Source organism: Myotis davidii, unplaced genomic scaffold (assembly GCF_000327345.1).
Source record: "Myotis davidii unplaced genomic scaffold, ASM32734v1 scaffold120, whole genome shotgun sequence".
NCBI classification, from domain to species: Eukaryota; Metazoa; Chordata; class Mammalia; order Chiroptera; family Vespertilionidae; genus Myotis; species Myotis davidii.
In genome coordinates this window covers 7,108,770-7,120,332 of record NW_006294778.1, presented here as the reverse complement: position 1 = coordinate 7,120,332, position 11,563 = coordinate 7,108,770, and the positions used below count along the sequence as shown (strand labels likewise).

The 11,563-nt window shown below is 40.3% G+C and overlaps 1 protein-coding gene across 1 annotated transcript in view; it reads right to left on the bottom strand.

Annotated features, from left to right (window-relative positions):
• LOC102759493 (ankyrin repeat and sterile alpha motif domain-containing protein 1B) overlaps positions 1 to 11,563 on the bottom strand; it is a 553,884-nt gene that overhangs the window by 379,903 nt on the left and 162,418 nt on the right. The window contains exon 9 of the mRNA XM_015567586.1: positions 9,703 to 9,846. Within this exon, the coding sequence (XP_015423072.1) occupies positions 9,703 to 9,846 (144 nt within the window). The remainder of the gene's footprint in view (positions 1 to 9,702; positions 9,847 to 11,563) is intronic.

The window sequence follows — 11,563 nt, the reverse complement described above, 5'->3', positions numbered from 1 at the left end:
CCTTAGCCTGGTGGCAGAAATACATTTTTTTAAAATATTTTTTTTATTGATTTCTTTTACAGAGAGGAAGGGAGAGGAATAGAGAGTTAGAAACACCTATGAGAGAGAAACATCGACCAGCTGCCTCCTGCACACCTCCCACTGGGGATGTGCCCACAACCAAGGCACATGCCCTTGACCAGAATCGAATCTGGGACCTTTTAGTCCACAGGCCGACACTCTATCCACTTGGCCAAACCGGTTTGGCTCCTCCAGTTTTCAATAACATGTTCATTTAATTTTCAGTCCTTACCAGAAATATCATTAACATTCATGTCTACCAACATTCTCTCTATGATGACTTAGCTATTCTTTAAGACAGCGATTAAGAGTGCAAGAACGTTTACAACTTTCAGTACCTGACTAGTCAGGGGCACTGACCTCTTTTCCCATTTATTCCTTTTCAAGTAAAAAAATGACAATAGCCAACACAACAATAGCCATCTGGTGTGAATGAGTCAAAATTATACCTTTTTTTTTTGTCAGATTGGCAAGAAAATGTATTTTTGGTGTGCAGAGAATTTCAGTAATTAGTTTATGTGCTATAAGATAAAAAAGCTTTTTTGATGCTACTGAGGAACTAAAAAAAAAGTTATCCAGCCACCCTTTTCTCTTCTTCTCCAAAACACACTTTCTTGACAGTTAATCTACCAATTTTAGCATCTTTTTTCAATCTGGGTAGGTTGAGAAAGTCCCAAGTCATCAAGTCCTGGTCCCTTTTTGCTCAAAAATTCTTAATTCAATTTATCTCTTTCCTCTCACACTTTGCTATAGCCAACAAGAAGAGAAGGCCGCACCTTCAATATTTTGCTAGGAAATCTCCTGAGCCAAATATCCAAGTTCATTACTTACTAGTTCTGCTTTCTACATAACTACAGAACACAATTCTGCTAGGCTTCTGCTACTATATAGCAAGTATTTCCTTTCCTCCAGTTTTGTTTTTTTTTTCAATTTTTTAATATATATTTTATTTTTCTTTTACAGAGAGGAAGGGAGAGGAATAGAGAGGTAGAAACAACTATGAGAGAGAAACATCGAAGCTGCCTCCTCTCAACACCCGTGTATTATTATCTCTGTTTAGGGGATGAGAAACTCGAGGTAGTGGCAAAACTAGGACCTTGAATTCAGGCCTCCCTGACTTGTGGGCCCACACTGGGCCTTAGAAGGCTGCTTCCCTGAATGGTTGGCAGGCAGAGGTAGTGGGATGTTCCCTTCCCTCCTCCACAGCCCCCCCCCAGCCCCCAAAGGGCAGTGTGCCTCTAGCACAGAGATTTCAACTGGCGTGCGGCAAGAATTTACACAACTTTCAGTACCTGACTAGTCAGGGGCACTGACCTCTTTTCCCATTTATTCCTTTTCAAGTAAAAAAATGACAATAGCCAACACAACAATAGCCATCCAGTGTAAATGAATCAAAATTATACTGTGGGTTGTTTTTTTTTTTGTCAAAAAAAACACAAAAAACTTTTTTCGTGTGTCACAGAATTTTAGTAATTAGTTTATGTGTGCCATGAGATTAAAAAAAGGGGGGGGGGAGGGTTGAAAATTGCTGCTCTAAGATAATACAGTTTCTTTACCATTCTCCTCACTTTTTAAGCCTTACCAGTAGTGCCTTTAATATCCATGTTTTTAAAAACATTCTACTTATGACAATTTAGGGATTCTCTAAGACAAAATAGGTTTTCTCTACCTGGCACTTCCTTCTGAGCCCTCGCTGGCAGGACCTTTAAGATTCATATTTCTGTCCCAAGCAGTCTAGTCTTATTCTCCCATGCTACTCAGAACTCTTCCAGCCTCTCCCCACTGCACAATTACAAAGCCACTTCCACATTTTAATGTATTTGTGACAGTAGCATCTCACTTCCTGGTACCAAAATCTGCATTAGTTTCCCAGAGCTGCTGTAACAAATAACCACCTACTTAATAGCTTTATTTACTTATTCTCTTACAGTTCTGTTGAAAGCTCAAAATTATTTTCACTGGGCTAACATCAAGGTGTTGGCAGGGCTCGTTCCTTCAGGAGGTCGTAGGGAAGGAGCCATTTCCTGTGTTTCAGGGAACTCCATCCCCAGTCCTTGGTCCATGACCACATCACTTCCAACTCTGCTTCATCATCACATCTCCTTCTCTGACTCTGACCCTCCTGCTTGTCTCTCAGGAGGGCCATAATGACCACATTGGGTCCATCTGGATAATCCAGGATGTCTCTCCGTCGCAGGATCCTTACCTTCATCACGTCTGTAAAATCCCTTTGCCAAGAAAGGTCACCTATTTGCAGGTTGTAAACATGAAGATGCGGACACGTTTTGGGAGGATTAATCTGCCTATCACAGCCATGTTCATAATCAACTAAATTCTGTTTAAAATATGTAACCCATGCCTGGCTCAGTGGTTGAACATCGACCTATGAATCATGGTTCAATTCCTGGTCAGGGCACATGCCCAGGTTATGGGCTCAATCCTAATTGTGAGGCATGCAGGAGGCAGCCGATCAATGATTCTCTCTCATCATTGCTGTTTCTATCTTTTTCTCCCTCTTCCTCTATGAAATCAATAAAAATGTTTTTAAATTTTATTAAAAAAGAAATAAAATATGTAACTCATATTCAATTACATAGTTTCAAGCACTGCCCCCACTAAACTCCCAGCTTACTAAGCTACCATTTGTGTCATTTCCACATTTCAAATGTTGGTTCTTTTAAAAGTTTCAGCAAGAAGAAAATCAGCAACAAAATAAGACTATGTGTTGAATCACAATTCCCAAAGCTGTCGATATCTGAGTAATTCCTTGACTCATAATTATTGTTTGGAGTATTCAAACCCCTATTATGAAATCATAACTATTCTGGAGTTGAAAGATACCTAAAGGAGCATCTCAATTTCAAGGATGATGAAAATAAGGCCTAAGGAGGTTAAATGATTTACCCAATGACAGAAACTCTAACACAGAGGAGAGGGAACATAAATTTAGTTTAAGAATATCTAATGAGAAGCTGTATGGAAATCTGTTCTAAGAGCAAGCATACAGAAAGGTGCTGCATTTACATAAAAAGAATTTCTTAATCTCAGGTCAATATTTATTTAACCACCTGAGCTTCTTAAGTATTGAGACAAATACAAATAAGGTAGTTTTCTAAATAGCAAGAGGAATTTCAGAAAAACTTCATCAGATTCATGAAACTAGAGACATACTTGCCAGAATGCTATGCATGATGGATATCAGGCCAAATAACAGAGGTTCTACTATTGTCGGTCTAATGAGTAGATTGGAAAAAATTCTGAAAGTAGATTGAACCCTACAAGCAGAATAGTTTCTGGTTTCTCTGGATACAAGGCAATTAACTCAGTGCTTCAACGGAAACCTAAGATAAATACCTGGTAATAAAAGTGCATGGCATTTAAGTGCTTTTAAGCAAACGGATATATCTTCATTTTAATTTTTAAATAGCACTCAAATTATACTGTGCCCAATGCTACCTACTTCTTTCAAAACAACACACACCAGAACCACTTGATATAAGGACTTTGAACAAGCCAGTGAGAACTGATACTGATATGTGAATAGGCCTTTCAATAAATAAAGGAAAAATACATTACCATAAATGCCAGATATTTTAATCCGAAAGGAAGGAAAATGTCCTTGTTGATGTATAGAACAAACTAAAGACTCAAAAACTATAACTTTGGGCTATCAGAAGAAGGCAGCATGAGTTTCCCTGGTCTCTCCCCCTTGAAGTTGCAACAAATTGAACAGCTATAACTCAAGAAAGGATTCTCTGCTCGACATACCAACATGGCTGAGCTGTGGACATTGAAACATCTGAAGGTGGGCAAATCAGAATGAACCGGGGAGGGCAAGAGAGAGGAGTAGAGATGGGTGCCACAGACACAGCCCAGAGCTTACTGTGAGTCTTTAGAGAGGGGAAGAATTCCTGAGGAACAGACAGATACAGGGAGCAATCCTGCCTTGAGTAGTCCATATGTGCTGGTCTGAGGCCAATGACGGGATGGGGATGGAGAGGCTGGGGGAGAACGGGGAGATGGAGTACATGATGGAGGTGAGGCTGCGGTTGTCTGGTGGATGCCATTGTCAGGCAGAAAAACAAAGCCATGGGGCCTGGCGCTTCTCCTCACCCTCTCACGGCTAGCAGAGGGCCCCAGAAGAAGCTGTAGCACCGAGGACCTGCAGCCTGGAGAACTGGAGAGGCAGAAGCATGCTGCAGCTAATCCCAGCGTCAGGGGTGGAAATAAGTGGTGAGGCAGCTGAGGTCTGGCAGTCGCCATTACTGGGAGGAGAACAAAGCCACAAAGGCACCAGCTGGCCTCTCCCAGCTCACCCTGTCCCCACCCATGGCGCTGCACTGCCAGCAGTGTCTGGTGGGGGCAGCACTAGGATTTCTTGGGCTCAGCATCCAATCACCCACCACATCTCCCCATGGGGTTGGTGTCCTAAAGTGACTTGGTTACCGAAGAGACACTCACCTCCCCAGGGAATAGAGCATTTTCCACTGCCCCTGAAGAGATCTGAGAAACCAGATCAATGCAAGAGAAACAAAAAAGACTTATGCTTTAGCGCCACCTGCTGAGAAACAAAAGAAAGACCTCTTGATCTTCTAAATAGAGACATGCTACGCTTTAAAAAAAAAATCCTATATAATAAAAGCCTAATATGCTAAGAGTCTAGTCGTTCAGTCAGCCGCTCAACCAATCAAAGCATAATATGCTAATGATATGCCAAGGCTGCTCAACTGCTCACTATGACATGCACTGACCACCAGGGGGCAGACCTCCGACCGGTAGGTTAGCTTGCTGCTAGGGTCCAGCCGATCAAGACTGAACAAGTCAGGTCAGACATGCCTTGGAGCCCTCCTGCGGCCCCTCCCCAGCTGGCCAACCTTCCATGTCCCTCCCCAGCTTCGACTGTGCACCAGTGGAGTCCCTCAGCCTAGCTTGTGCCCTCTTGCAATCCAGGACCCCTCGGGGGATGTCAGAGAGCTGGTTTGGGCCCAATGGCAGAACAACCAGATGCTATGATGCACACTGACCACCAGGGGACAGATGCTCAATGCAGGAGCTGCCCCCTGGTGGTCAGTGCACTCCCACAGGGGGAGTCCATGCAGCCAGAAGCCAGGCTCATGGCTGGCAAGCGCAGCAGCAGTGGTGGGAGCCTCTCCCCCTTCTGCAGCAGCGCTAAGGATGTCTGACTGTCAGCTTAGGCCTACTCCCAGTGGGGAGCGGGCCTAAGCCATCAGTTGGACATCCCCCAAGGGTTCCCAGACTGCAAGAGGGCACAGGCCAGGCTGAGGGATCCCCTCCCCCGTGCGAGTGCACAAATTTCATGCACCAGGCCTCTAGTATACTATATATCCCTATGTTCATTGCATCATTATTCATGGTGGCCAAGATGTGGAAACAACCAAAGTGTCCTTCAATAGTTGTGGTACATGTACACAATGAAGATGTTAAAGAAGATGTGGTGCATGTATACATGGAGTATTACTCAGCCATAAGAAAAAATGAAATACTTTCATTTGTGACAACATGGAGAGATCTTGAGAATATTATGCTAAGCAACAGGAGTCAGACAGAAAAAGTCAAGACCCATATGATTTCACTTATATGTGGGATATAAAACTGAAAACAACAAATGAGCAAGCAAGACAAACAAATAAAAACTCATAAACACAGACACCATTATGGTGGTTACCAGAAGGCAACAGGGTAGGAGGGAGGCAGTAAATGGTAAAGGGGGTCAAATACATAGTGATGGAAGAATTTATTTTGGGTGGTGAATATACAATGCAATAAACAGATGATAATTTTATTGACCAATATTATCCCAATAGATTTAATTTAAAAACCTTTGCTTTATATATGTATATGTGTACGTGTTGGGTATATTGTTGTGCCAATAAAGATATTTTAATCTTATTAAATTGACAATATTTAAAATAGTTGGCAAAATTCCTCAGACTGTTTTTATATACAATCTGATAATTGGTGAAGACTAGAGCATCCTATCTAATAAAGAGGGAATATGCTAATTGACCCTCACGCTGTCACAAAGATGGCGGCACCCACAGCCAATAAGGAGGGAATATGCTAATTGACTCCCTGCCCTCAAAGAGGGCAGCACCCATAGCCAATAAGGAGGGAATATTCTAATTGACTGCCATGCCTTCCAAGATGGCAGTGCCCACAGCCACAAGATGGCGGCACCCAGTCCCCTCAGCTCCGATGGGGAAGCAGGTGCACGGCAAAGCCAGGCCTGCCCCTAGGCGAGCCCAGCCACTCTGCGTGCCTGCCTCCAGAGTCGCACAGCCCCCTCAGCCCCCCAGCCCCCCACGGCCGGCCCGAGGCACAGGCAAGCCTCAGATGTTGGCTGCCCAGCCTCCCAGGGCCGGACCAAGGCTCAGGTAACCAGGGCCGGCCAAGGCTTACGCTGCCAGCAGTGGCAGGAGCAGAGATGAGATGGGGCGTCGTCTTCCCCTGATCGCCAGGTCAGCTCCTGCCCCTGAGGGCTCCCAGACTATGAGAGGGGCAGGCCAGGCTGAGGGACCCTACTCCAGTGCATGAATTTTCATGCACTGGGCATCTAGTAGTTTAATGTTTGAGGATCTTTTCACTGTATAGTCAGAGTGCAGCTGTTTAGGGAAAAGGTTAAAAAATCTCATCAGCAATTTAAGGGTGTGTCAAAATATAAAAATTATCATGGCTGTAAAAATTAGACATTGCTTATAAAATCAGCTTTATTTTCTCTATTAACAGAAATAATTATTCTAATAAAAATAGAAAGTAGAAAAAAGAAAATCAAAATCACTACATCCTGATAAGCATTTAAACATTTCACTGAACATACTTTCAAACCCAAACACACACACACACACACACACATACACACACACAGATAATTTTACATAAATTTGACCATGCATATAATGCTAGTTTGAAATATGTTCACTCTGCTCCTTTAAAAGTCAGGGCTATCTTTTCATTTCAATAAATGCAAAGCAATATAATCATTTTAATGGATATAGAATATTATATCATAGAATGCTCCATAATTTAACAAATCCCGATTGTAAGATATTATTCTTGGTTATTGTCTTTTTTGATACCATACACATTGAAAAACATCCTGTGCTAACCTGTTTACCAACTTGCTCAATTCCCTCGTTAAGGTAAATTCTACAATTAATTCTAATTGTCTACAACTAGAAGTGCAGGCTGAGAGACTATAGATATTTTAAACTCAGACCTAACAGAAATTTGCCTAATGCTTATTGAGAGCAATTTTCCAATATTTATTAAGATTCTTAGAGGGGACCTGGTGAGAAGGGGTGGTCTGCTGAGCTGTGAGGGGGCAGGATGGCAGAGTGAGGTCCAAAGGACAGTGTCCCTGCGATGAGGGAGGGGCTGCAGGGCAACAGAGAGAAAAGGGTATGTGATGGGCACAAGTCACAAGGGGCAGGAGAGTTAAAAGCACACCCTCGGGGTAGTTTGGGCGTAGGTGGAGAATTTGGTTTCCAGAAAAGAGGAGCAGAGGGATTGGCAGTTGAGATTGCTAAATCAAAGAGCAGAGATTTTTTAACGAACCAGTGTGTCTGGCTTAAAAGGAAGTCCTCACCGAGTGAACAGCAATGCCTCACACCTGGACTTCTGTGCACCCTGACATGTGCGAGGACCGGAGATCTGCAGACCCGCACAGGGCACAGTCTGGTACAGGAGCAATCATCTCTAAGCCTGCGAAGTCAGTAATCAGCGCCCCCACCCTGTCCTCAGTCACTCAGAGACAAAGACACCTGCAGAAGACCACCACTAGCCCACCTGTTACAAAGAGTGGGCAACAGAATCAGAAAGGATATATGCACTCCTATGTTCATAGCAGCACAATTCACCATAGCTAAGATTTGGAAACAGCCTAGGTGCCCATCAGCAGATGAGTGGATTAGAAAACTGTGGTACATCTACACAATGGAATACTATGCTGTGGTTAAAAAAAAAAAAAAAAGGAACTTTTTTTTTTGGAATTTTTCTCCATAATCATTTTTCAGAATACTTGCCCTGAGTTTTTATTCATGACCATAGTTTTTAGAACCATACTTCTAAATTCACATTATAGACCCATTTAAAACCTTCAGATTTTAATTTTTGGCTGCTTTGTAATACCTTAACTAATAAAAAAATAAATAAAAATAAATAAAAAAAAGAGTGGGCAACAGGAAGCTCTGGGAGCTGTGATAAGGAGATGTGGAGGAGCCGTCTCAAAAGAGAGCCATGGACAGCCAATCATGTTTCTGTATCACACACCCTAAAGAGGCCCACAGTTGGGCATGTTTAATACCCCTGTGGGGAAACTGCAGCGGCAGTTGTCCAAGGAGGAGTATACTACATTCAAGTGTGCACCGATGTTTGAGAGTGACTTCATACAAAAGAGAAGTGATTGATGTGAACAACAGTGACCAAATAGTGATGGTGGGCATTTGGATGTAAAAACCCTAAGTGAAGAAATGAAACCCTAGAATATACACATTTGTTACTTAATTCTGACAATATACCAGGGACTGTGATGGCATTAGACCTTGGATGGTGAGCAATACTTGCTCCTTACTTTTATGGAACTCACAGCCCAGCACAAATTGATAACAATTATGTAATAGTTAGGATAAATTGTCTTAAAGTCCTATAACAGTTCATAGTAAGGTGAAGAGATTCTTTAAGTACAATATGTTGATTTGATTATCCTATTTAGTTTTCCACAACAAATTAATATTGGAATTCGAGTGGGTATCACCAAATTGTCCATTGACATGAAAAATGTTATGGTTCCTTAGATACAATTGCTTCATATTTGTTACAAAATAGGAAAGGATAGTTTTGAGATATAACACTATTCTGGACAATTACTGTGGATTATTTCCTGTCCTGCACTATTTTTCTCCCCATGCTTTATGTCGGTACACAGACGTACCTTTGCTATTACACTGTTTTTTGTTTTTTTTAATAACATGCTTTTTCATTTTTGTGTAGAAATATTTCATTTTGGTTTCCAATTTCTTCACTCTGTTTGGCTTATTTTACTTTTCGTGAAACTCCCCTAAGGACTTGTGGTCCATAGCAGACAATAGGAATTTGAAAGTGATACCATCGAATTAAAATTGACTTAATGAAGAGCAAAATGGGTTCAAAATTATAGCCAATGTTTTAGTGTTTGCCTCTCATTTTGGGGTTGTACTAATAATGCCACACATTATTCTACAATGTTCCATTGTGCTAAGAAAAACATCACTATGCTCTTATAGAGCCCTAGTATGTTTCTTTGTAAATCATTTTATTATTATTTTAATACAAATTATGCTTAATTTCAAAAGAGCATTTTTTAATAAATACTTCTGGATCATAAATATTAAATTGGGTAACTCCATTTTTCTGGAACTAGCATCATGACCAAAATAAAACAACCACATAAAATTATGTAAAATATGTGTTTGAATATGCATATATGTATAGCAAGTTATATAAATATATTACTGACCTTAACTGAAGAAAAATTACAAAACGAACAAGATACTAACTGGATTTCCAGAGGGGAAAAGGATTTACTTAAAAACATAGGCAACCGTTTTTATGTTTTATTGTACCTTAAGAAAAGCAAGCTGTTACCTGTGCAAGAATAGGGAAGCCAAGGTTCCTACATCCATTGCAAGGAGTCAACGCTTCCCAGAGTCCTGAGGGCCCACAAGTGTTTTCATCATCATCTTCTTCTTCCACTTCTCCTGGTGACAAATTTATTGTAGATGAAGTTCTCTGAAATTAAATTTATATTAGACCAATGTATTATATCAGTGTTATTTAGATATCTTAACATCAATTAAATTTGTAGCAAGCAAGTCAGCTTAATTCTAGCCATAGTTATGTGATTGCACCATCTGACTCAGCCAAAAAGAGCATGTATAATTCAATTTTAAGCTGAAAGTGAAAAAACCGGGTGGGAAAGATTGATAAGATACAGTTTGTAACAAAGAACAGGACACGAAAATGACCCAAGTAATAGCTGAATAGCAACAAATGAGAAAAATCTTATGATTTCTAAATGCAATCAGAAGAATAGTGTGCAAATACTTTTTTAGAGTAGAAATTACTTAAAAATCCCATTTTTTCACAATGTCACCAAAAACATAGTCTCCTTTTTGAAAAAATGATTCATAACAAGTTATATTATCATATAAAGGAGGGTGATACTTTTTAAGCGAATCATAGGACTTCCATTTTCAACATAAGGACAAGGACAAAAGGAGTCTGTTAAAAGATGATGAGCAATATCAAGAAAAGTTTTGGATAATAATAAACAGATGAATAGATATTACCCGATTTAGAAAATTTGAGAAAACTGAAAGCCAACTGCCTGCAAGAGGAGAGAATAAGAAGCAGGCCTGTTCATGCCTCAGCACCCTCCAAAGGGCTTAACGAATGGAGAGATTCACTATTTTTGAAGGTGTAGGTGCAGATGGGGCTAAAACAGGATGGACACTATATATTAGAAAAAGTTAGATTCCCTAGACCTATCCTCTCACCTAGCCAAGAAACTAAATCTTTACCACCTGACAAGAAATTGGAGATTTACTTTCTGGTGAGGTTGAAGCAAAGGGATTATGAATTCTAAGAATCTAGGCACAGTGAGCAGAGGGCCCTCTCTCTAAAAACAAAGGAATTAAGTGAATAAATATCTATAATAGATGAGGAATCCCACCTGACCCTAGTGCCTACCATATTTACCTTAGAGAATATGGAAGCTAGAGTTATATCCCTCCAGACAGGATCGTAGAGTATATTCCTCTCTACAAAAATTAACCTCCTAAGAAAAAAGGTCTATAAGTATGTAGGAATATGGTGGGGATCTGTGCCATAATGCCTGCTATGAAGGCCACATCTGGACAAATTCCACCTGGATAAATAGCTTCTAAGTTTTTAGTTAAATTTGACCAAGAACCAAAAGCTCACTGCAAATTTAAAGGAAGTCTTTAACAGAGAACAAAATAAATATGCAGAAACAAAGTTATAGAAATAGAAGATATTTGCATCCCTGAAAAAGAACAGAATGCTATCAAACAAATACATAAACTCCAACAGGAAAGTCGGAAAGTAAGTGTGAGGACATTTCCTAGAAGATAGAAGAAAAGATGAAATAAGTTAAAAGCTAAAGTAAGTAGGGGGTCAAAATAAGAGATCCATGTCGAATTAGTAGGGATTTATCAAAGAAATTAGGTGAGAAATTTTGCCCGAAATGAAGAAAAAATCCATATTCAAAGAACCTGCTAAATGCTCATCAAGGGGAATTTTTTTTTTTAGAAAAAAAGAAAGATAGTAAGTTTGCCTAAAAATCTTTGGAAAGTAGCATTCAGCACAATACTGATAGATCATGACTACTGAAGTTAGTAAAGATATTTTATATATTGAATTGCAAATAGCACCCCCATACCTCCCAAATGTTGTTGCTTTTAAAAATCAAATATAAAGCTTTATA